The 27,668-nt window shown below is 36.5% G+C and overlaps 2 protein-coding genes across 15 annotated transcripts in view; one reads left to right on the top strand and one right to left on the bottom strand.

Moving 5' to 3' along the window:
- Positions 1-27,668, top strand: part of doc2b (double C2-like domains, beta) — a 411,729-nt gene that overhangs the window by 272,127 nt on the left and 111,934 nt on the right. For all 14 annotated transcript variants that reach the window (XM_017356366.3, XM_073951541.1, XM_068221539.1 and 11 more), the window contains one exon: positions 13,703-13,782. In XM_017356366.3, the coding sequence (XP_017211855.1) occupies positions 13,703-13,782 (80 nt within the window). The remainder of the gene's footprint in view (positions 1-13,702; positions 13,783-27,668) is intronic.
- The window catches only part of si:ch211-209a2.2, a 140,970-nt gene continuing 135,783 nt past the window's right edge, over positions 22,482-27,668 (bottom strand). The window contains exon 9 of the transcript XR_012406435.1: positions 22,482-23,079. The gene's annotated coding sequence lies outside the window, so the exon portion shown is untranslated. The remainder of the gene's footprint in view (positions 23,080-27,668) is intronic.

The raw sequence follows: 27,668 nt of genomic DNA on the forward strand, positions 1-27,668 counted from the left end.
GAAGGCATTGGCACTTAGTTAGATGGCAATAAATCTGACCTGTAGGAAGTGCATAAAAGTCCAAGTGTAAATATACTGATCAGATATGTTATGTCGTATTAATCTAAAGAAATTTCAGATATTTGACTTGAGGTTGGGTTAATGCAACCCAGCATTTTTATATAATAAGAGCACATCCAGCAAAGAAAAAAGAAAAAAACATAAGGTTAGAGTTTCTTGAAATTATTCTCAAATCAATGTTTACAGTGACTCTTTAAGTCTAAATGAATGTCCTTATAGAGACCTCCTCTTAATAACCACCTGTCATCCAGTTCAGTTCAGACAGTAAACCACAGCACAAGACACAAGACTTGTCTTTTGTACAGCCCAAAATAACAGGACCAACAAGGACAGAGTGCCTACAATTTTGGTTCTGGCTAATTCCAGCACTGTTTGCTTCCTTCCGCTCTACCGGCAGAGACCATAATACTGTCTGTCCTGACAAAAAAGGGAAACTAACCACAGGGAAACATAATCCCACAAGACCGTTCACCAGCAAGCTCATTACATTCATTCATGTCTTGTGGACACAAATTTAGAGCAACTTTATGATCAAAGCTATCGCAATGTTGCACGTCTCGTTTGTTACATTGTGTTTCATCCTTAATCAGGGGCTATTCCAGGTCATGCAGATCATATCCTTAAACAACAGAACTGGGATTTTTGTTTCCAACTTTTTCTAAGTTTGCAAAACTTGAAAAGTGCACTTTATTAAGTGAAATGAGTTTCTTTTACACAAATTGTAATGTAAGTTCAGTGTACTTAATAGAAACAAGTTACATGTGTAACCAGGAGATGTGACACTGACAACAGGGGTGAGGATCCAAATGCAGGTTTATTAGCTGGGATGGTCAGTCAAGCAATGATCAACACAGGAGCAAACAGATGTATAAGGGCAATCCGGAGTCGTGGTCAAAATAACAGGCAGATGGTCACAAGGCAGCAAACAGAATTAAATAAACAAAACAAAGCAAAGGTTCTAAACACAGAAGGCAAGGCAAGGAAAACGCGTTGTTGTGTCACTTACAGATAACAAGACTCAGCAACAGTGAGTGTTTCTGTGCTGTTTATGTAGTGCAGTAATCAGTCCAGAAGCAGCATCAGCTGTGGGAGTGTAATTAGTGGAGACCTGGAGCAGGTGTGTTTGTGTGGCATAATTGAATACGTAGTCCATAAATGGCCGATTTGTAGTCTTTTAGCGATCTGCAGCTACTAGATCGCTGGTGACCATGACAATATGAAGTCAAAGTTTGAAGTTTAAAGGGATGGTTCACCCAAACATTTTATTTGCTCACTATTTACTCTCCCTCAATTGTTTTTTTTTTGTTTTTTTTTGTGTCGAACACATTTTAAAAATGGTTAAACCACTGAATTTTTATAGTTGGAAAAACAAATACTATGGAAGTTGATGGTTGTAGGTTTTCAGCATTTTTCCAAATATCTTCTTTTCTTGAAACTCGAAAAAGTGGAGGGTGAGTAAATGATCACAGAATTCAATGTTTGGTTCGGCTGTTCCTTTAAGCTGGCTATTGTTTAGCTCATAGGATGCTTTACAGCAGACTGTACAATTAAAATAAATAGTGTGTGTGTTTGCACAAGATTAACATAGGGAATTAGTCTTTAATTTTGTGTTTTGTTGGGTTTTACAGGGGTTTATCTTATGATGAAATCTTTACACCAAGGTTGTCATTACTAAAGATATAAATTTAATATTACTTGACATTGCTTAAAATATCAATTTTTGCCATCAAAACTTAAATACATGTGTTTAACTTACTCATTAGGCGGCAAAAAAATAGCATTTTAATTTCTTTAAATGACTCACCATGTCTGAAATTCTGCCTTGACAACGGTGCTAATTGGTCGATATGGCACAAGGTGGTCATTTGGCTTGTGATGCTGAATTTTGCTGAGGAGCAGCAGGAGAGAGGCACTACCTAAACCCATGACCAAAGAGAAAAGTTACATTAATTTGTAGATATTTAAACGCTTATATTTAATTTTCTTAATTGAAATACATGCAGGCGCATCACAGGGGTGCAATGGGTGGTGCTGTTACCTCACTGTAAGAAGGTCGCTGGTTCGAGTGCCTGGCTGGATCAGTTGGCATTTTTGTGTGGAGTTTGCCTGTTCTCCTCATGTTTGCATGGGTTCCCTCCTGGTGATCTGGTTTCCCCCAGAGTCCAAAGACATGCGGTACAGGTGAATTGGGTAAGCTAAATTGTCTGTAGTGTATGTATGTGAATGAGTGTGTATGGATGTTTCCCAGTGATGGGTAACATCTAGAAGGGCATCCGCTGTGTGAAACGTGCTGGATAAGTTGGCGAGTTATTCTGCTGTGGGGACCCCAGATTAGTTAAGGGACTAAGTCCAAAAGAAAGTGAGTGCATGAATAATGACAATAATAATAATAAATATTAGAGTGATTTCTGAAGGATGATTCTGAAGACTGGAGTAATGAAGCTGAAAATCCTCTTTAAAATCACTGGAATAAATGATTAAAGTAAATCATTAGTTAAATAAGAAGTTTATCTTTTGAACAGTTATTTTATAGTGTAATACCATTTCACAGTTTTACAATCTGTACTTTATTTTTGATGAAATAAATGCATCCTTGGTGAGCAGGAGAAGCCTATTTTAAAGGGTCATGGCACCCCCCACTGTCGGTTCAGGTCTACCTCAGAATTGTTTCAAAAGATGCATCATAATGGGCGTGGAGCTCCGCGAGCAAAGGACAGGAGTGGGCGTGGCCAGCAGGGAAGAAGGAAGGATGTGACAACTGTTGTCAGTTAGCTCACAAAATGAGACACAAACCATGAGGAGGCGCATGATTTTATAGTTTACAAAGTTGAAATGCAAAGAAATAAACAGTAATTTAATGCCCTGCTACATTTGTTATTCGTAATTTCATAAACGGATTCAAATCATCATAAAGATAATCGTGTTCACATAAACACTATAAATAAGGACTTTTCCCTTAATCCTCAGGTCAGAATGCAGACTCAGTGCAGCAGGTCTCTTGCCCTGTCTTTTTTAAACATTAGCCCTGTTGGTAATCTGGAGGATTTAGGCAAACACAGCATCAAGGTGATGTGTCTAAATGTGAACGAACTCCTGATAAAAGACAACGTCCGCCATTCTCCAATGCTCTCCCGACAAAAATGTTTGCTGCAAACAGCTTTGCTGTATCGGCGCTGACAGCAAACATGCAACAAACCCTCTGAAATTAGCTGACAAAAGCTCAAAAATATTCAGTTTTTCCCACAATTAAAGCTGACAGGTGCTGACAATGTCTTAACTGATGCTCAACACACACAAATCTGTTAAAATCTCAAAAAACATACTCGAGGGTTTCGTGAACCTTTAAAACATTTGAAATCATACTGACCTCAAGCTTTTGACTGGTAGTGTATGTATTTGATATATATATTTCGACATAATCATACTTCTTAAAAACATGTTCAGTTCAGCTGCAAATAATAGGCTATTTTAAAAAGATAGCCTAGTGCGTGGGTAAAACTGACCTGTTTTTAGGTATAGAACGACCCCTGGCGCATGTAGTGTTAAAGTCTAAAAATGCTAAGTGCTGGTAAAGCGTTAATTCTGCAGAATAGCCTTCCCTCTTTATTGAAATCCACAGATATAGAAAAAAGTAGCATTGTTGAAGAGTAAAGTGGTCCAGAGATGGAAACTAAGTGAGGGGTGTGTGTTTGATTACAGGTTGAGTGAGGTTGTGTAATGCTGCTCTTCAGTGGATGTGACCATATAACAGCGTGGCCTGAAGTTAATGCTAATAGATGGATAATCCTGCTTTATGTATTGTGCCGCACATTAGTCTTTCGCTCTCTGTGTGGAGCTCGTATGTTCACATGGTTGGTGTTTACCAACAGCTGTGACTCAGGTTGTTTTGTACACACAAAAGCAGACAGGAACAGATCGAATAATGTCTGAACGCACAGATAGCCGTAGTCAGTCATTGCGATGTAGCCATAGAAACAATCACAGTAAATGTAAATGTAATATCGCATTGGAATGATTTAGAACAGTGTTTCTCAACCACGTTCCTGGAGGACCACCAGCTTTGCACATATTCTTTGTCTCCTGAACCAAACACACCTTATTCAGATCTTCAATCAGTAATATGTGTGACAGACAAAGCATGCAGTGCTGGTGGTCCTGCAGCAACGTGGTTGAGAAACACTGACTTAGATGCTACCTTTAAGCCATTAATAAAAAACTCTGCTGGACACTCCACCCAAGCATAAATTAGTTTTGTCTTGCTCTCTCAATATAGTTTGTTAGTTATAATGTCTTGAGAAAGCCGTGCGTGCATGCGTGCGTGCGTGCGTGCGTGCGTGCGTGCGTGCGTGCGTGCGTGCGTGCGTCTTTGTGTGTGTGTGTGTATGTCGTCAATCACAATTAGGCTCTGATGTTCTGTTTGACCTCATGTCAGAAGTAGTCCCGTCTACTTTTCTACGTCTACAGATTTTTTTGTGGCATAATCTCTAATTCATGATGGAAACATGCTGATTCATGCTAAAATCACGATAGCAACTTGCTAAATGATGCTAGTTAAATGTTTATTAATGCTAGAATCGTGCTAATTTATGTTAGAAACAAGCTAGCAACATGGTAATTAATGTTGGAATCTTGCTAACAACATGCTAGTTCGTGCTAGATAAATGCTAGCAACATGCTAATTCATGCTAGAAATATGCTACCAACGTGCTAGTTTATGTTGCAGTTATGCTAGCAACATGCTTATTTATGTTAGAAAAATGTTAACATGCCAATTCATGTTGGAATTATGGTAACAACATGCTAATTCATACTTAAAACATGCTAAGAACATGCTAATTTATGTTACAATTATTCTAGCCCCTGCTGAAAAAACCAGCTTAAACCAGCCTGGCTAAGCTGGTCAAGCTGGTTTTGGCTGGTCATCTCCCAGCCTGACCAGCTAAGACCAGGCTGGAAATGGCTGGAGACCAGCCTGGAAATGGCCAAAACCCCTCTAAAACCAGCCTGGTCAACCAGCTAAAACCAGCCAACCAGCCTAGGCTGGTTAAAGCTGGATTTTTCAGCAGGGGCAACATGTTTATTCATTCTAGTAACATTAACAACATGCTATTTCATACTAGAAACATGCTAACAACATGCAATTTCTTACTAGAAATATACTAACAACATGCTAATTCATACTATTGCCAACAACATGCACATTCATACTAGAAACATGTTAACAACTTGCTAATTCATGCTAGCAAAATGCTAATACGTGCTAAAATGATGTTAACAACATGCTAATCCAAACTAGAAATATGGTAACAACATGCTAATTCATACTAGAATAAGAACATGCTAAATTATGCTAGTATTTATGCTAGCAAAATGATAATTCATAGAATCATGCTAACAACATGTTAATTCATGCTAGAAACATTTTAACGACATGCAAATGTATGCTAGAATCAAGTTAACAACATGAAAATTCATACTCTAAACAAGCTGACAACATGCTAATCCGTGCTAGAATAATGATAGCAGCATGCTAATCAATGTTAGAAGCATGCAAAAACATGTTAATTCAAACTAGAAACATGCTAACAACATCCTAATTCATGCTAGAATCATGTAAACATACTGATTTATGCTAGAATCATGCTAGCAACATGCTAAATTATGTTAGAATCATGGTAATTCATGCCAGAATCGTGTTAACATGTTAATTCATGTTGAAAACATGCTCACAGCAGGCTAATTCATGTGGGAATCATGCTAACTAAATTCATGCTTTTTAATTTGTTACTTTTAACCAACTTGAATTTTTCAAACTAAATAAACTATTTCCAACAGGCTTTCTGAAGCCACCATAAAGTTTGTTTATGAACTTTACTTTTCTAGTTTACATATATAAACTAAATAATATACAAACATTGAACACATTATATTTGATGAATACAAATGTGCTTGATGTATGTGTGAGAAGAGAACTAATGAACCAATCCATCAATTAACATCGTTCTCTAAAAATGTATAATCAACTATGAATTATGCTGAGCAAATATGAGTCAATCAAGTACTCGCAAATTATTTTTCACTCTAAAATATGAGTAAATGTAGTTTCCATTATGGGGAGAGGGAAAAAAAAAGAGTAAAATTGAAAGGATAATCTCCCAAAATGACAATTTAATCAGCCAACATGTACTCACCCATCCTTTGTTCCAAGCTTATTTGATTTTTTTTTTATAAAAAAGAAGATATTATGAAGAATATACCAGTATCCATCGACTTCCATAATAATACATTTTTCTGCTATTGATATCACTGATGTCAACATTTTTCTAAATATCTTCTTTTGTGTTTAACCGAAAAACAAAAAGGTGAATAAATGGTCAAAAAAGAAAAGAGCAGATGAATTTTAATATTAAGAGTCATGTAGGGATTTAGAGGTGTTCCAAATACACTGGGTTACCATTATAATGAAAAATAGTCAAAGGTTTTTGCGAAGCTGAAAATGCCAGTGCTTTTCTAAAAAATGCTCGGCTGTGAGCGATTCTTGCTATTAAAGCATCTAAAAAATGGCAAGCTCTAGCTGCTTTGTGTAAAACGGATGCTTAGAACCCCACTGCACTTCCAACATGGTAAAATATAATGCAGCCCTCTAATTGAAAACTGAAAAATAGGCTCGACTCAGGAAGATAAAAAATGCTGAACATGCAAGTGTACTGTACATGAGCATACTTACAGGTTAGTTAGGATTAGCATTTTGTACATTAATATGCTATTTCCTGTCATCAGTTCACAATCTAGTTCTAAGTATTAGAATTCAGTGATTCAGTAAAAAGGTATAGACGAATTACGAACCTACATCACACGTGACGTCACATGGGTTTCCGGTTGCAAAAAGTGACCGGTTGCAATAGCAAACGTCATGTTGTGCTGTAGGAGGCGAAAGTCCAAAAATAGAAAACTTAACTTTTACCATACACCACACTGCTTTCAATGCCAACTGCAGACATCTTTGGCTAAAAGGGAGCTTAATGAAGTGACGACCACTGCAGTTCTCATTTCATATCAGCTAAGTTCATGCTATGCTGTATCATATATGTTGCTCATTTTTGATTTCAGCAAAAACAGTTAAGATTAATTAAACTGCGGACACAATGCTAAGAATGAAGTGTAAGTTATTAAGGTAAAGTTGGTTTTATATTCACACATTCATTTAGTGATAACTTGTGACACACTCCCTATATTGTTTACCACGGCACTTTGAATATTTGGTCTGCAAATCTGACTTCAAAACAACATTAACACTGTTTATTTGACTGTGAACTATGTTGTACTTTGATAGTCTTTGGCTGCTAATATGATTTAAGAGTTTGCAATTAATACTTTTATGAAATTATATTATTAAGGAAAAAGTCTGAATGTTCGTATATAAAACCAACTTTACCTCTATGTGTATGTTCGCATACCCTGCCGTACAGGTGTTGTCAGAATGCAGTTGTTTTGCTTGCTGATGATTACCCAGGCTTTAGTTCCGTCTTCTTTCCTTGTCTTTGGCTAGGCAGAGCCTCGATTTTTAGCACTAACGTTACAAACTTTATGAATCTGGTAATCATAGAACATTATTTTTTTGCACGTGACCACACAGAACAAGTTTGCTGGCATCCAAAGACTTGTAAGCCTTTAACTTCTCTCTTGTAAAATTACTTGGAGCTTCAATGAGATTGTATATTTGGGGCTGGATGCTTGGCCATTTAGTCTCATCCAATATCCATTGGGAGAGCGCTATCGCAAATGGACCTGTCAGCTGAACGCCGCTCACTTTAACGTTAATTTTGCTGAATTACTGTGCTTATCACCGGGTGACAAGCTGTTATAATGCGCTGAATGCATTATGTAAGTAATATATATAATATGTAATCAATATATCTTATTTCTAAGACAACAAACTTTGTATCGTATTGGATACTACGCTGCGCGCACATCCTGAATGTTTACAAACATGGTAATTGGTCTATATGTTAAAATTTTGTAAAACTTTGAGGAACAATTCTCTCTGTTAACTAGTAGCTTATTACTTGTCTGTTAAGATATTGGCTGCTTTTTTGTATCTATAAAAGTATGTATTCTGCATGATTGTATTTTACTTCTCTAATCCTACCCAATACCTACCCCCAACTTCTAACTTAAAAACCTTTAAAAAGCAGCGAATTAGAAGTTTATTGAGCTAAAGGTCTTAGTTATTAGTTTGTTTATAGCAAGAATTGTAACTTAAGATGAAGTGAGACCAAAAAAATGTATTTAATCACCCCTTGGAATTATTTTGAATCTTTTTTACCTGACATACCGAAGAATGGTTGTTCTGGAGTCAGAATATACCATTGAGAGTGATTGTAGTACTGACAGATCACACACCGGCCACTTTATTAGGTACACCTGTCCAACTGCTCATTAATGCAAATTTCTAATCAGCCAATCACATGATAGCAACTCAATCCATTTAGGCTTGTAGACATGGTCAAGATAATCTGCTACCGTTCAAACCTAGCATCAGGATAAGGAAGAAATGTGATTTGAGTGACTTTAAACGTGGCAGTTCTGTGGGCGCAAATGCCCTGTTGATGCCAGAGGTCAGAGGAGAACGGTTAGACTAGTTTCAGCTGATAGAAAGGCAACAGTAACTCAAATAACCAGTCATTACAACCGAGGTATGCAGAAGCGCATCTCTGAACATCTGTTGAACCTTGAGGCGGATGGGCTACAGCTGCAGAAGGCCACTCCTGTTAGCTAAGAACAGGAAACTGAGACTACAATTTGACTAGGCTCACCAAAATTGGACAATAGAAGATTGGAAAACCATTGCCTGGTCTGATGAGTCTTGATTTCTGCTGCAACATTTGGATGATAGGGTCAGAATTTGACGTCAACAACATGAAACCATGGATCCGTCTTGCCTTGGTTCAGACTGGTGGTGGTGGTGTAATGGGGAAAATGAATGAATGGAACGTAGCCTGATTGGTCCATGAGGAAACGCCTTAATGAGAAGTGACAGGCTCGGCATCCAATCTGCAGATACCTGTGAAAGCGAAAAAAGCAGAACAAAAGGTGATAGGACGAGAGCAAGAGCGAATGATAGACAAGGAGAGAGAGAGCGACAGAGAGGGAGAAAGCAAGAAAGATCCAAACAACTCCCAAGGACCATAACATCAACATTCGTCTAAAAATCTTAAATTCTAAAGCTTAGAACCACTTCAGGATGAGTAAATGGTGAGCAAATAATCACGTTTGAGTGAACTTTCCCTTTAGTTTTTTTAGTGTTGAACTTATGTAAAAATATATATATATTGTAATGTAAATCGCACTGATTAACAGTAAATGTTTATGATGCACTATTTTTTTTTCAGTGTAGAAAGATCTTGCCACTCATTATCAGACTCTCTATGGTGATCCAAACCATATTTAGCACTCGTTTTTTGCTGTACTGTGAACACGTAACCAGGTTTGCTCCGTCAATCATTTCCTCCGTCTTTACCAACGATAATCTATTCATAGCTTTCATTGGTACAATAGTGTAAGATAATACAATTCATCGTAATTGCATTGAGTGAAGCCCATCACTGATGGCAGTGCTCTGTGCATTAGAGATTGCAGTTTGGGTAATTCAGCAAAGGTTTGATTAAATCCTGCTGATTCCTTTCATCATGTAGGAATACACAGATGAAAATGGGAAGAGGGAAAAAATGACGTTAAAGAGACAGCTTAACGCCAAAAACACTTGTTAATTTGCTTAAACTATGAAAAGCAATGACTTTTCACTTCAAAAGTGAGAAAACCCATTGAATTAAAATTATTAAATAAAAAACTGTGCATTATTATACAAATTAATTCATCTTAACAATTTCAAATTCCACTGCTTTTTCTAATGTCTACCCTCATCTGATGTGGGTCATTTTTCCTCTTAAGTAGAACAATAAGAATATTTTATCTAAAACTTTCATTCTTCCAATTTCCTTCAGCTTAGTCTCTTATTTATTAGTGGTTGCCAATGTGGAATGAACCGCCAACTATTCCAGTATATGTTTTATGCTGCGGATGCCCTTCCAGCTGCAACCTTGTACTGGGAAACACCCATTCACACAATACATACATACAATATCCATCCATAAAATTTATGAGCATCTTGGCATTTTCCTCCAGGGTTATTTTTATGTGAAATTTTAAACTGCACATAAAAATAGGTGGATGAAAATGCAACTACTGACTTGTTTTTTCTGAATCACCAAGGTCCACAATTTCAGCTGAAAAATCTTCATTAATATTCTGTGTGTGTGAGCAATTTCAATTTTGGAGGAAATACACCTGTATAGTCTAACAAATGTGTTCCTATATTGTATGGCTTGCAATGCTTAGGTGTTGAGATACAGTAAAGTGCCCTCAGTTTGATGGTATTTTAAAGAAGAGTTAGGTCAAGATTCCGGCCGTGGGAGAGTTTTTTTTTTATATATTCATTTTTCATATATCTTGCTGAGGCTAATTGGTTTAAGGGTAAGGTTAGCTGATTACTCCAGTAGGCTTAATGACATCCTTGAACTGAAGTTGCTCTCTGCAGAGACTCTGCCTGGAGTATATATGTGAGATTTGAGTTCGGTTCTCATGCTCGTATTGACATGAAGCAGAATCAGCAGGGAGGTTCACTTGCAGATCCCTGACCTTACAGTATTGACTTCACAATTATCGGTTGGGAAGGTCCAAAAATTCAAAGGATTATGTGTGTATGTAATGCTAAATTTTAAGAAGTCAGAATCTATAAGCCAGGGGTGCCCAAACTTTTTCTTCCGAAGGGTCAAAAAATAAACTTGATTGAGGGCCGTGGGCCAAAAGTAAATATACCAAACTGCATTGTAAAAAATGCAGGGTTCCACACAGTTCATTCCCTAGTTGTCCCAAATCAATTAAGTTAACACATTTAAGTGGATTAAACATAAAACAATTAAGTTGTCCCCAAAAAAATCTCAAGAATTGTGTTAAGCTCATTTTGCATAAATAGATTGAACAAGCAGCTAAATCATTTTAATTATTTATTAAAGTTTCAATGGATAATTTATTAATTTATTTCATATTATTAATAAATAGATTTAATCACATCAAATTAAGCAACATATATTTTTTTACATTTTATAATGAACAAATTACAATAAAAGCATAATTTCTTTTTTTAACACAGTGTAGATCAATGCAGAATACACTAAGCTGCACCTGCCTCTGTTGATGTCTTCTGCATTGTCTTCTATTCATCAGTGATAGTGTATTTTTTTAAAATCTAATTCATTTACAACATTTAGTTGAAACAATTCATTTCAGTTTGCTTTTTTTAGCTCAACAATAAAACAAACTACCAAAAAAAAAACTACCTCTTTTCTAACACTGGATGGCAGGCCAAATTAAGGGTTACCAAGGGCAAACTTTCGCTCATGGGCCCTAGTTTGGGCATCTCTGCTGTAAGCATGTAATAGAGTGTTTGAATATTTCCATCAAATCTACTTTGCACTCTACACTATAGAAAAGGCCCCTTTAAATGGATAGTTCACCCAAAAGTGAAAATTTTGTCATCGTTTTCTAACCTTGATTTTACATTAATCTTTTATTGGAAACCATACTCTGTAAAAGATAATGACAAAAAGCCATCACAACAAAAGCCTTTATGTTACTTTAACTCATTTAATAAGTAATCATGTTTTAAACTAATTTTTAAGTTCTGCAAAGTTTTATTTAATATTTTTAGTTTGTTTGACTGATGTAAGTTAAGATGGCTAAAAAGGATCATTTGATTCAACAAACATTTTAAACAGTATGATTTTTTTTATTCTATTAAGATTCATAAACACCATTACGTTGTTTTATGGTATTTATTTGATATTTATTTGGTGTAGTTCTACCATCCGAATGTTTCAGCAGAAATCAAGACTCATCAGACCAGGCAACATTTTTCCAATCTTCTATTGTCCAATTTTGGTAAGCCTGTGCGTACTGTAGCCTCAGTTTCCTGTTCTTACCTGACAGGAATGACAACCTGTGTTGACTTCTGCTGCTTTAGCCAATCTGCCTCATAGTTAAATGTGTTGTGCATTCAGAGATGCTCTTCTGCATTCCTCGGTTGTATCAAGTGGTTATTTGAGTTTCTGTTGCCTTTCTATCAGCTCCAACCAGTCTGGCCATTCTCCTCTGGCCTCTCATCGACAAGGCATTTGTGCCCACAGAACTGCCACGACTGGATATTTTTTCTTTTTCTGACCATTCTCCGTAAACCCTAGAAATGGTTGTGCGGGAAAATCCCAGTAGATTAGCAGTTTCTGAAATACTCAGACCAGCCTGTCTGGCACCAACAACCATGCCTTGTTCAAAGTCACTTAAATCACCTTTCTCACTCACTCTGATGCTTGGTTTGAACTGCAGCAGATTGTCTTGATCATGTCTACATGCCAAAATGCATTAAGTTGCTGCCATGTGATTGGCTGATTAGACATTTGCGTCAATGAGCAGTTGGACAGGTGTACCTAATAAAGTGGCCGGTGAGTGTATATTCTCAATATATTCCTGTAAACATTATTAAAGTGAAAAAAAAACAAAGTTGTCAGCGTCATACTGATCTTTAGTGTTTATTTTACAAAGAAACTACAAGTCAAATGTACGTTGATGTACGTTTTTGCTATTTCACAAAAATGTAGGCTGAAGCACATATTTCTTTTTTTTATGTTTTATTTTTACAATGTGAAATATTACAAAAATATAAAAAAACATAAACATGTAACAATAAGAAAATACACTGAAGAGTATTTTGAGCAAACAATAATAATAAAAAAATAAATATATAATAATAAGGTAAAATAAGGTAATAAACAAATACATTTTTAAAACCACACTAGTGCAATCTTATTTACAGATAAAACAAGTCTACAATGTGTTGAGCAGAATTAGTTTCCCGTAACAAGCTGGGCATTGGGGGGTGTGGATTCAATCAGAAGGAGCAGGGGCAAGCTGAAGAGTCTGGACATGTTTGCGAAGGGGTTCCCACAATTTACTAAAAATAGTGCTAGGCCGGTGAAGAGAGTACCTATTTTTTTCTAATTTCATAAAAAAAAAGAACATTTCTTATCCAACAAGTGTGAGAAGGAGGGTGAGGGCTCTTCCATGAACCAGGTATTTCTGTGTTGTGTTCAATACAAACCAAGATTAAGATGACAGCATCAAACTTTCAAACAAACTGCACAAGAGTTCATTGTAATCAAAACAAACCTGTTACATGTAAACACACTTACATTTACACTGACCCTATATTAAACAGCAGTGTAACTTGGCATAAAAGATTTGGTTCTGCTTCTTGATATCTCGTTAAGTCCCCGCCAAACAGAACTCGGAATATCAAACCTTATAAAAACATGGTCCGCCCTGATAGCAGCCGCCCAATCAAATGCAAATCAGAGCCAGCCAGACTGAGAAAACACTTTGCCTTTTTGTCTACAATCGACATCAGATGGTCTCTGGAGGAGCTAAATATGGTATAAACAGCTTGCTAATTGCTTCTGCATATGTGCTGCGCTGTGCCCTGCAGATGAACTGTTTTGTTGATGTTTTTTTTATGTCTGTCTCCTCACAGCTACACTCGGCACTCTGGACTTCAGCCTTCTGTACGATCAGGAGAACAATGCCCTGCACTGCACTATCAACAAAGCCAAGGTAAGACCTGTTCCTCAGCTGCGTCGCAGATGCCCAAAATCCAAATGTTCCTTTCGCCAGCACCTCTGAGGCCTGGTTTCACAGACAGGGTTTACACTAATCTGGGATTAGGCCTTAGTACCATTAGGACATTTGAGTGATTTTTATAAATGTGCCATAAGAAGAAATTTGGCGTCTATCTCAAAACAAAGACATAGGTATATTTGAAGATCAGTCAGGCCTTGTCTTTGAAACCAGGAGCCGGTGGGCAATTTCATAAAACCTTTCCTTTAGTCTTGATAGTTGTATGAAGTGAAGGATTTAAAGTAGATGTGATGCTCCAGGGGATCCTTTGACCTGTGTGTGCCCCTTTTTGGTAATGCTTTACTTGAACTTGTTCTTAAGACCATCATGAATGAGATTCTTTCTATGCTTATGACAACTCTGCCGTTTGCTCGGTTTTGTCATTTTTTTAATGCGAAGGTGACACAAACTTGACATAATCAAATACATCATAACCTGTTATTCTTATGCGACATTACCAAGACAACATAACTTGTCATAAATCTGTCATAAACATGACTGTCATGAGGCCATTATAAGTTTGTTATTGCGTTATAATTATCAGTGTAATTAGTTATGTGATAGTGTAAAAGCAAAGCAAGGAGTTACTTTTCATTTTGAGGTAGTTTAATTGCATTGATTATAATGTTCTTGTCTTAAAGACTAAACAAATTTAAAAGTTCTGTATACATTAAATCAATTCAGAGACTCGTGAGTCTGTGTGCGTGTGTGTGTGTGTGTGTGTGTGTGTGTGTGTACACACATAAAAACACACATAAAAAATATGGATCATAAAAAATATATATATTATAGGTGGGCATAGATTCATTTTTTTACTCTAGATTAAACTTGGAATTAATTTAGATTAATCTAGATTACAATGGCCCATTTGAATTCTGCCGAAGGCATTCAGAATATGTGTGCTACCCAAATGATAAGTCTTTGAGAACTGGTTTCTCAAGCCAGGTGGCGCATTAAACTAGGGGCTCATCTCCTGTTTCCAAAATGGATCACAAACTGCTTAAGAAACTATTCTACTATGATAATTGCTGATGAAAATAAATTATGTTCAATAAGATGTACTTGTGTTTACTAACTGTTTATTCAGTTAAACATGAACTTTGAACTTTAGGCCTACATAAGCTTCAAACAGAAATTTTTGATCACCTTGATTCGACTAAAATAACTGAACTAAACAGAAATGGAATTAAGACATGTGGAGTATGCAGATATTAGTGGCATTATTGAAGTAAACACCGCAATCAGTAAACATAGTCATGTAGGACTTTTCACCATATTGTCCGACAAGATCCACACGTGCGGCTGTTCAGTAAAGGACCGCACACACACACACACACACACACACACACACACACACACACGCACACACACACACAAAAACATACACAAACACACAACGAAATGCAGAAGTTTTTTTTCCTTTCCATTTGGTGTGCGTTATTAAATTCCATAACACTCTCACCTGTCCTTATTTGCGTCTAATACACCAGTTTGTCACGAAGGCATGAATGAAATGTTCATGAGTTAAAGTGAAAATGCCAAACCGCAGTTAAAGTCAGGAGGGCACTTTTTTTGTCAGACAGCTCACTGGTCAGGTATACATCCGCGCTAAAATATCAAGGTTTCCTCTAGGTGCTCCCTCACTGTTTTCCCCCACAGTTCAAAGACATGCGGCACAGGCAAATTGGGTAGGCTAAATTGTCCGTAGTGTATGAGTGTGTGTGTGAATGAGTGTGTGGATGATTCCCAGAGATGGGTTGCGGCTGGAAGGACAATCACTGCGTAAAAACGTGCTGGCTAAGTTGGCGGTTCATTCCACTGTGATGACCCCAGATTAATAAAGGAATGAATGAACGAATGAATGAATGAATTGTTTGACAATGAGAGATAAGAACACGACTTTGGGTTCATGAGATTGTACAGTTTTTATTAAGAAATTATTCTTTTTTTAAATGAAAATTTGAGTTTTATCTGACTGAAAACCAAAAATCCTAAAAACTAAATAAGGGCATTTTGAAATCAGCTTTTCAGAATCCAGTTTATTTAGCCTCTTTTTTTTTTTTTTTTTTTTTTTTTGCTGGTTGACTTACAAGGGCCAAAAATCTCAATGATTTTGTGGATGTATTTTGCAAGAAGATACATCAATAGATGAAGCTGTAGTAATAATAGTGTGGCTCAAAAGGAATATAGATGAATTATATTATTAGGGTCTGTAGAGTGAGTGTGTATATAGTAATGCCTTTTGTTTAGTTTCTTCAATTGTATTGTGTTTTTTAAATTAAATATTGATTTCTATTTGGGTGGTGCAGTGGGTAGCACAATCGCCTCACAGCAAGAAGCTTGCTGGTTCGAGCCCCGGCTGGGTCAGTTGTGTTTCTGTGTGGAGTTTGCATGTTCTTCCCATGTTCGCATCTAAAGACATGCGGTCCAGGTGAATTGGGTAGGCTAAAATTGTCCGTTGTGTATGAGTGGGTATGGATGTTTCCCAGTGATGGGTTGCAGCTGGAAGGGCATCCGCTGTTTTAGACATATGCTCGATAAGTTGGCGGTTCATTCCGCTGTGGCGACTGCAGATTAATAAAGGGACTAAGCCAAAAAAAAAATAATTGAATGAATGATTGTAATCAAAGTAAATGTAAAGCCATAAAGCCATATTTGGCTTTGTTACCTTGGCAACAAAGAAAAGGTAAGACCCATCCCTCAGCCTGGTCACAAAATGTTCATTTGACCAGCAGCCTGCGGTTTTGAAGCCACTGGGATACTTGATCCAATCTTTCCTCCTGATAGTCTGCCTTTAGTATAGCGTCTGTATAGTTGTATAAAGTGAAGGATTTAAAGTGGATGTGGAGCTCCAGGGGGATTCTTTGGCCCGTGTGTGTGTGTGTGTGTGTGTGTGTGTGTGTGTGTGTGTGTGTGTGTGTGTGTGTGTGTGTGTGCGCGCCTTTTTTCAGTGTTGTCTTTTGAGAGGCATTTCCCCTGATAACACACCGCTGCTAGCATCTGCTGCTGTCTGTTTTGCTTAGCATTCAGTCTAGACCGGCAGTAGTGCTACAAGCAAATATCTCTCTCTCTCTCTCTCTCTCTCTCTCTCATCTTTTCTCTGTGTTTCTAATGCTGCTTTTCACACTCTCTGTACCTTTGTGGCCTTTGAGTACAAAACACTGCAATGAAAGCGCAACACTTCAATAGTTTCTCTTTTATTTATTTATTTTCTGGCTGTATTTTCTCAAATGTTTCTGTCTTGCAGGTCCGTTTCAGTTAGAACAACTCTTAGGATTTGTTTCTTTATTTTACTTGATGTTAGATATTGATGTTATTTACTTACAGGAATATTATAGCCAACTGTTTAGACTTCTTTTCCGCACTTTTAGCTATAGTTTTAGTTTGTTTTTAGTATTTTACTATTTTCTTATACTGAATGTTTATTTTTAGTACTTCTAATTATTTAAGTTGGTTGCCAAGTCATGATCTTTAACTTTAGCTTAGATTTTTCAAAAAAGTATAAAGTATAAAGTATTTTAGCTTTTTATTTTATTTGTAGATTTAGCTTTTATTTAAAACATTTTGTTTTATTTATTCTTAACAAGTTTATTGATTTATTTTTTTCAGGTTCAGTTTATTTTAGTTTGAGATCATTTTTAACTTTAGTTTACATTTTTCATAATAATTATATATTTAATTTTAGCTATTTATTTTATTTTGTCAATGTAGATTTTATTTAAAATACTTTATTCTGTTTGTTTTTCTTTTCCTTTAGTGTTTTCAGATTCAGTTTCTTTTAGACAATTTTTAACTGTAGTTTATGTTTTTCATATAATTGAATATTTTAATTTTAGCTTTTTATTTAGTTTTTATTTGTAGCTTTTATTTAAAATATTTTCTTATTTATTAATAATATTTTAATAGTTTAATTTATTAATCTTTATTTGACTTTTTATTTTATTTATGTTTTTTTAGGTTTGGTTTATTTTAGTTTGTTAACAACACATCATTTTGAACTTTGGTTTACATTTTTCTTATAATAAATATATATTTAGCTTTCATTTTATTTGTAGGTTTAGCTTTTTAAGATTATTTTCCTTATTTATTATTAATATTTTATTGATTTATTTATTCATGTTTATTTGACTTTTTTCTATTTAGTTTCTTTTTTTTTCAGTTTTTTCAGGTTCAGTTTATTTTAGTTTGTCAACAAGACATAATTTTGAACTTTAGTTCACGTTTTTCATTCAATACTTGTATACTTAATTTTAGCTTTAAGCTTAAATTAAATTTTTATTTGTAGCTTTTAAAATATTTTCTTATTTATTAACATTTTTTATTTATTTATTAATGTTTATTTTATTTTTTTATTATGTTTTTTTTTTCAGGTTCAGTTTATTTTAGTTTGTTGACAAGACAATTTTACTTTTTCATATAATTGTATATTTCATTTAGCTTTTTTATATTTTATTATTATATTATGCTTTTTACTATTATGTTACTATTATACTATTATACAGTTTTTCAGGTTCAGTTCATTTTAGTTTGTTGACAAAACATCATTTGCCCTTTTAGTTAGTTTTTCATGTGATATTAGATAATATAGGTTTGTATGTGTGCATTTGTGTCTAGCATAGTGCTTTTAAAGTATCTCTTCAAGTCAGAAACTGCATGAAATTGCCTTTATAATAGCAACATACTCCCTAGATGGCTAATGCAAAGATTACGATTACATTTTGCACAATGAAGGGTTACATGTATTTAACCTATTGAATATCTGTCATATAGTTTATACTGAAGACTGTATCGTGCATCTATTTATAGCTCAAACTGTGTCTAGTGGATTTGACCCTACACCAGCCTAATTATACAGAGCTAAAAAGTCGATTCATCAGTGCCTGTTTTTTCCCAAAGAAAAAGAGCAATCCTCACAGTAAGGTAATCAACAGATTGTCCTGTAATTGCTCTCGTCAGTCAGTGTAATCACTAACAGCAGAGCAAAAGAGCAGGATTTAGGCCAAAATGTAGTTGGTTTCTATTTCGCACTGTTTGAGAATCTGTGCACTGATTTTTGGGTTTTTATTCAGTTTAATGCTAATAGTTTCTGTGATTTCATTGGTTTTAAACAGTTTTTAAATTATACAGTGAAAATATGTAACTGGGTTAATAGTAAGTTTCCTAAATATGTACATCGAACAACCATAAATTGACTTTCCCCTAATTCTCTATATAACATTTAAATGTTTATGCTTTTTTATTAGGTGCCCATATAGGAGTGGAAACACAATGTGGAGAACCCACGCGAATACTTAAAGAACATGCAAACTCCACACATAAATGCCAACTTCACATTTAAACTATCTTAACATCTTAAAATTACTTCAGATATTAAGGCCGTTCTTACATTTGTTGAATTTAATGAGGTCTTTATATCCATGCGTCCTGAAGGAACCGCACTCATCAAGTAAAACTGGAGTCAAAACAAGAATCATTAAATTCCCATTTCTTTAAAATAAAAAAGGGCTCGTCATGGTGCCTGTGGGATCTGTTCTTTCTGTGGTGAAGGTAAATAAAAGGGCAGCAGTCGTCTCTGGCAAGCACAAATATCCTCTAGAGGAACAGAAGCTTCATTGTCTTGCTCTCCTCATTTTACACCTCAGATTAACACTGCTATTCAAATCCGCTATTATGGAGGCAAAGTGAGAAGCACTAAAAGGCGTGATTGCCAACTGTATATGCTATTATTGTGTGACTTTGTAGGAACAGGACGCCTACAGTTCACTAGATTCCATTTCAATGTATTCAGCCTCAAAAAAATGATTACACGTATTTACAGCATTATTTAGGAACGCGTTTAATTAGCTCGGTTTGCTAATGAATACCTACATGAATGGGTCAGTTATTCATTATTATATATGTAACCTACTGGCCCTACTGCACCCAACCCGGTCTGAGCTGGGATCGAATCGGTGATTCTTTGCATGGGAATCAGTACCCGCGTTTCCACTATCGCGCCTAAAGCGAGCGAGCCAAGGCCAGTGGCGTTTCCACTGTCACTTCCAGGGCCTAATCGGGCCAAAGCGGGGCTTTCTTGGGCCCAACGGCCGGCCTTTTTCGGCCCGCCTAATACCTTGGGCCAAGGGGGGCCAGCTGAGGCTTCGGGGCAGAGTGAAAGGAGAGGCGGGCAGTTTTCTGATCGCACATGAGTATATGTGCCAAACAAATAAAGAAATAAGGGAAAGAAAACATTTAGCCTTAAAGTCTGGGGTCTTTTTGCGTTTGATCACCCTTATGTTTCCCTTTTAAATGTAAGGCTGCTGCATAAAATAATAAAGTAGTTTTAATTTATAGTGACGTTCTTTGCTGCGTTCTCCTTTATGTTTCAATAACGCATAATAATCTTTACACCATATTAAAGACACAGCAGACAGTAAAGGTTTTCGAGAGTTTTGTCAAGTTTAAAATGTTTGTTTGTGCGCGTTTAATGCCTGTATGTGTGTGCTCCTTCACAGCTCTGTTATGCCGCGAGCGGCTTTTTTCTTTATTTATTTTGGAGATAATACACAATATAAATACAACAAAAGGACGTAAAACTTAACAAAATACGTGCCCACTTTCGTAGACTTTAAACAATATAGTGTCATATCTTGATAAAATAGCCTAAGCTATAATGAAATATAATTTAAAGAATTACAAATATCGGATATATATAAAATCGCATTAAATAAATAAATAAACCAATATAAAATAAACAAAAGCTAGCTATATGTAGGTAGCCTATATACATTACATAAATCGAACCGTTTTAAAGCCACATATATAGCCTATAACTTTCATTTTACAAAGACCTATCTGAAAAAAAAGATTTTCGATATTCTCTAAAAACAATAAACACCGGAAAAGGTTTAAAATATTATTTATAAAGTATTTGGATACGATGATATTAATCAAATCGCGCAAACTGACCATTGTTTGGGTGAGTGAATGCAGAATCTAGCCTATACCTTTTTTTCTGTCTCCCAGTCCAGTGCAGCGCTCGCTGCTTTAAACGCATTGGGGGAAAGCCCAAACACAAAATGTGTTCTATATCCTCAAACAACTGTTTATGTTTTTATATGACGTTGTTAAATTTATAAATGAAACTTTAAATGAAGAGCTTTAGTGAATAGCTGCTGAGCGCAACAAATATGGCTATATTTTATTATTTTATTATATTTCATGTACTGCTGTACAGTAATGTGTCATTTGTTTGTTTCGGTTGTCTTTATTTTAATGGTTTTGTTTCGTGATTATTCTATGGTGTGCTTTATCTGCCTAATTCCCACTGAAGTGGGCGGGTTGTGTGACGTTTGATTCGGGGAAGTTCTGTGGGCGGTGTTTGCGTGAGGCGCTGTGAGCTATTAGCCCGACAATGGAAACGCGACATGATTTCGGCCTCATTTCTCAACCTCCCGGGCTATTGGCCCGGCCTGGCCCGATTAAAGCCCTGGCTCTAACTAGAAGGCTAAAGACCATGGCTTCTAGTGTCTGTCGCTAGAGCACCTTCAGAGCTCAGAGGAGTGAGGTTTACCTGCATAGCACTTCGCTATCTGGCCTCCCTTACACTTACCCCTCTAAATCTCAGTGCCATCCCAGACGAGCCCCCATGTGTAACACACCGGTCCTACTGCACCCAACCTGGTGCGAGCTGGGAATGAACCTGCGATTGTTTGCATAGGAGTTGGTTGCTCTAACAAGGAGGCTAAAGACCATGGCCCTTAGCGTCTGTCACTAGAGCACTTTTTGTGGTCAAAGGAGTGAGGTTTACCTGAATAGCACTTCACTAGCTGGCCTCCGTTACAGTCTTTCCTCTAAACCTTACTCCCATCCCAGACGAGCCCCCACGTGTAACCCACCGGCTCTAGTGCATCCAACCCGGTCTGAGCTGGGATCGAACTAGCATTTGTTTGCATTGGAGTCGGTTGCTCTTACAAGGAGGCTAAAGACCATGGTTTACTTGCATAGCACTTAAAATAAAGACATCTACATTGCAAAATAAGCAATTCTATGGGTAAAAAGTAGCATAAGATGGGAATCAAAGTGTTTCTCCGGACTGTTTTTATTAAATGGGGTTATAAAAAATAGAATTAACTCATTTTGACCACAGAGGCTGGCTATGTACACTGAATGTTGCCCCACAACTGTGTTTAAACGTCTTATAAAAGTACTTTATGCATACACACATTTATTTTTTTGCATTTAGACCTCCCAGATGAATGCATCATACAGAATGCATCATATATATTTTGTACACTGTACATAGGCCTACCATGACATCATTATTGAGCATATAATGTACTCCATAAGAACTGTAAATGCAAAAAAAAAAAAAAAGAGTTTCCATCGCATCATGGTCAACTTTATTTGTATAGCACCTTAAAACAGCATTAATGGCGAAATAACAAACAGTCAGAGAAAAAGGACATAAAAATAAGTATTAAATAAATCTGTTCATTTGTGAGTTTTGTTTTGTTTTCTGTTTAGTTTTGTTTTGTTTTGTTTTGTTTTGTGTTTAGTTTAGTTTAGTTTAGTTTAGTTTAGTTTAGTTTAGTTTAGTTTAGTTTAGTTTAGTTTAGCTTAGTTTAGTTTAGTTTAGTTTAGTTTTGTTTTGTTTTGAATTTGCAAATTTAATTTGAAGGTTAATAGAAACACCTATATGTAAGTGCTTTATATTGTACATTTTTATTCAATGTTTGATGTAATCTCAACCAAAACACGAAAAGAGGGCAGGACATAGTGTAGCCCCTCCCCTTTTCTAAAAACAGCCAACAGCATTTTGTTTAATTATTGCTCTATACTTAAGCGCATCAAATAAAAAGCAAATAAGAAGCGTCTTGAAGGGGGCGGGGCACATCAGATGCTGGAGAGCATTTGATTGGTTATGATTTGATGAGAAACTGAAGTATGAGGTGACATGAATAAAAGCTTTGATCCAGTAAGGTGAAAGTGACAAACTACACACTTTACATATTTATACCAGTTTTAAATCTTCTAAACGTGAATTTTGTCACTGTTTTGGAGCACACTAGCTTATGCAAATTATAAAAACTAACAATACCTATACTAATTTCTAAAAAACTTTATTTTTATTTCATGGGACCTTTAATGCTTTAGACTTCTATCCATAGATGCCTTCTGTTCATTAGGTGGTGGTTTTCTGGCCCTTGATAAACATAGTAGGTGCCGCATCAAGCTTGATGTGCTTCTCATCTACTGAAAAATATCAATTTTATATGTCTGCTTTTTAAAACAAATAAACTGGTGGATGTGCTAGTATACACGTCTTGAAACAGCAGGAAACGTCATAATCATGCATGTCAGAAGGTCACATCCAAATTGAAACTTGAGATATAAATACGTACATTTACCCAATCACATTAATTAGCATTCATGTAAACACTATAATTATTTCATTCAAGCTAACAGCAGCTACTGGAGGCTGTAGTAATGTTGCTGAAATGCTAAATAAATGGTATTATAGAAATAAAATATTTAGCATATTATGGATTTGTTTATTAAATTAACAAGCCTTAAATACTATTTTTTAATTTTTGAACTATTGTGTATTAAACATGTATTAAAATGGATTATGCTACAGGTATACTCTCAAAAAATTACATTTACTGTCCCATTTCTTAGGGCTAAATTGGAAGCCCTTTCCCTTCACACTCTGTGTCAAGGGGCAGTGGTAGGGGTAAAAAAGATTTTAATTGGGATTGGTATTGCAATATACATTGCATACCATAAAATGTATCCCCTTCAGTAGCACTGTCAGAGCAACACACTCCAAAGCAGAGCTTTTACACAATCAAAAAAGAAACTAGATATTAATTACGCAATCAGTGTCATTTCCTGTTATTTCAGCACCCAAGAAGACATAAAACGAATAACTGATATCAATATTGCTGCAGTTTCAACTGTTTTCTGAAATCCTTTGGGAAATAACTGGGAAATTACAGAGGAATACAAACAGCCTCGCGTTTATAGTCACTGTGCCAGCGTTCGCTGTTTACAAATTATGCTCCAGGCAATTGCTTTTTGCTCCTTGCTTGGATAAAAATCACTTTGTCACTTTATTGTAGCACAACACATGCATTGTAGAGCTCAGACAGACAGCATTTTTGGGGGTGGGGGGGATTGTGGCCGCATCAAAGCAAGATGTACCAGGCCACCTGGTAATTGAAAAATAACAGGTGGCTGGAAGTAAGCTATGCACTGGGGTTATACACCGGTCAGCAGTGCTGTTTGCTCGCTGGGCTCTTTGATAATGCTATTTTGTAGCTGAGATGTCATTTTTATTGAACAAAAATGGCTGTGCGTCTTTGTCTTGCAGTATATAAAACTATAGAATGTAATTATGGAAAAGCATCCCAGCCATTAATCTGCTGCACTTGTGCATTAGCTCAAGTGTTTTGTTTTTTTCTTGTAACCACACAAGAGGGACAAACCCATAAGGCAAATGAGTTCATTTAGTGTTCTCGGAGAACCGGCGTTCCCAGCCTGAGAATGTGCTATTCCCATCAGCAACACTAGTCTCCTTGGAGCACTTCATGCTGAAGCCCAATTCCCTGAGAGTTGAAGTGGAACAGTGATTCTGATTTATACATTTACATGGCAGATACTCAACTCACAGGCTTCATGCAAGACCAAGAGGAGCTTTTAAATACCAATCTGGGTTTGTTGGGGGTGGGGGGATTAGATGGAGGGTTAAATAAATAAATCAATTTGTCTAGTTCATGTTTGTCCTTGAGTGTGGGCCGGGGAGAGAAATGAACCAGGACTCATGGAAAAACATGTCCTAGATATTTAAATTAATTATTTAAAAACATTTACCAGCATTATTCAAAGCTGATTTTGAATGGTGTTGGTTTGATTTTTAAACTATTAATTGATTTATAATTGCATAATTGGTTGAATAAAAAAAGTGATAAATAAGGTAGACTTGCAGGTCATTTAGAAGTATTTTTTGTAATTAAATAAAAGCTTTCAACATAGGCTCGTTCTGAAAACATAGCCCTATATACATTTCTGGAGATCACAAATTATTTAGCCAGAAGTACGTATGGCTGCATTTCGTCTGTAAAACGAACACTACAGGGCGATATGACGCCGTTTCTTTTCGTGCTTACCAGTGGACCACTTAAGGCTGAGTTATACTTTTGCATCAAGCGCACGCGTATGCTACGGCGCTGACGCATAGCTTACGCCTTGGCTGTCGGCGTCGCTGACGTGCACCTCTCAAAAAATGTAACTACAAGTCGCAATGACACGTAGGGGAAGCTCTGTGATTAGTTGGCTTGTTAGCGCTGACGAGTCTGGGCGGGACCGAGAGCCGCCAAGCAGAGCGAGCCCAATGGAGCGATTGTTTACAAGTGTGGAGTCCCATGAAGGAGCTCCGGATGGAAAGTTTTGTTTTGTGTTTACCTCATAGTTAAAGTTGTTGCACATCCGCCGGTTCCTGCCTTAAAATGAGCGAGTTTGAGCCACTTGTACATCCCGGAAGTTCAGAAAGAACAAAACAGCAGCGAGGAAACTCGACACAGAGGAACATTAACACCTCACTGCCAACTAGCGTTTTGGAAGTGTTAATGCAGACCAACAGAGACAGCACACAGAAGTACGGTGTGTGGTGTGGCTGCTGTCGCATCATCAAAGTGGATGCTGCACACTGGTGGTGGTGTGGAGAGACCCCCCTCATGATTGTAAAGCGCTTTGGGTGTATGGCCATACACAATAAATGTGCTATATACATGCACACATTACATTTACGAAAACAATAAAATGAACATGAGATACAGTAAATCCTGTCAAACACATCACATGATGAAGCATTATCCAGATGATGATAAAGTGTAAAACCGACGTGAATGAGGTTGGTGTCGTGATCTCGCTCCTTTAAAGTGTACATGCGCCTTAGCTTGGGCACCCTGAAAAAATGCTGAATTTGTTTGATTCGGACATTTAGAAACTAAACTTAAGAGACAGCTGTTGTTTAATTTTATTGTCGATTCCAAATATGTAATGTAGTTGTAGGCTTGGAAAACAGTTTTAAAGAATTTGATGTTTCCTCATGCAGACTGAATAGCTGAGCATACTGCCCGAGAGGTCCACCGAGTGAAATGACTTGCCTTAAAGGCATTTTGACTGCAGGCAATCTTTGCTACCATTGACAACAACAAATCGAGAAAAAGCACTTCGGTGGACACGCAGCCTAAAGCTGCTTGTTTATGCATTTACATGCAAGACATTAATAAAATAATGGTAAACATTTTCATATAATTTGCCTACATATTAATTTTTGCTGCTGTCTGTCTGCAGTTGGCATTACAAATTTGTGATCAGCATAAAAAATTTTTTTTTAACAATTGTAAATTAAATTTGTTTAATCAGAATATATACTTTTTTTCTGGATTTTGTATCACCATAGTCTCTAAATATCCACACAGATAAAGCCAGAATTATTAGCCCTCCAGAACAATTAGCCACCCTGTATATTTCCCCCCCAAGTTGTTTAATAGAAAGAAGCCTTTTTTTCAACGTCTTTCTAAAAATAATAGTTTTAATAAGTCATTTTCAATAACAGATATTTTTGTATCCTTGCCATGATGACAGTAAATAATATTTTACTAGATTTTTTTTTTAAGATACCACACTGAAAAGAATGATTCAAAGATGATTCCTTGGATTTACTCAATTTTTTTACGTTAAGTGGTTGTAAACAATTTATTTGGGCTGAATTTAAACAAACAAATTAAGTTGAACATTATTAAACCTAATTTGAACGTATAAATTCAACACAAATAAATTGTTTGCAACAGTTCTGCATACAACACTTTTTTCAGTGCAGTATTCAGCTTAAAGTGACATTTAAAGGCTTAACTAGGTTAATAAGGCAAATAAGTGTAATTAGGCAAGTCATTGTAGAAAGCCAGATTGGCTCTGTTGTTCGCTCTAGTTTCTTTCACCTAAGGCAACTGGCCAAAATTAAGCACGTTATGTCACGCAAGCACTTTGAAACAGTATTCCATGCCTTTGTAACCATCCAACTGGACTACTGTAATGTACTATATTTTGGGGTGATTCAGTCCTCTGTATCTCGACTGCAGCTAATCCAAAATTCAGCTGTGCGTCTTTTAACTGGCACACGCAAATAGTTGTTTTTTTTTAAGTGTTCGAATGGTGCTGCACCTCTTTTCCTCTCTGAGCTTCTCTGTCCCTACACACCTTCTCATTCACTCAGGTCAGCCGACCAGCTCCTCCTGGATGTGCCCAGGACCATTTGAAAGCTCAGAGGGGATCGGGCTTTCGCTGTGGCAGCACCTAAATTGTATGCCGTTTGTATGCCAGAAAAAAATATATATGATCAGAAATACTGTGGAAAAACTTGCTCTGTTAAACATCATTTGGGAAAAAGTTTCTAATAATTTTGACTTCAACTATATGTAATGCACCAAATGAGATTTAAATCAGAAACATTTTCCCCCATTTTTATCTCAAACCACAGTTACACCCTTGAAATCCACCATGAGGATTGTCTACCTAGATTGTTAGTGCTCAAACTAAACCTGTAAGAGTGTGAAATGCCATAAAAAGGGGCTTTTCTCTCTCTCCCTCTATCTGTGAAAGTCTATACAGAGGCCAAAGTTCCCATAGTTGCAGAAAGCGTCTCACACAACTGTCAGGTGGAAAGAGTCACCCAGAGTTTTATGGGATCAAAGATGAGCTTTCTGTAGCCCTCGTCCTGACCTCTGCTTCTTTGATCTGCTTCTGTTGGCTCATCTCTGAATGCACAGCTTCCAGAA

The sequence above is a fragment of the Danio rerio genome, chromosome 5, assembly GCF_049306965.1.
Source record: "Danio rerio strain Tuebingen ecotype United States chromosome 5, GRCz12tu, whole genome shotgun sequence".
Taxonomy (NCBI): Eukaryota; Metazoa; Chordata; class Actinopteri; order Cypriniformes; family Danionidae; genus Danio; species Danio rerio.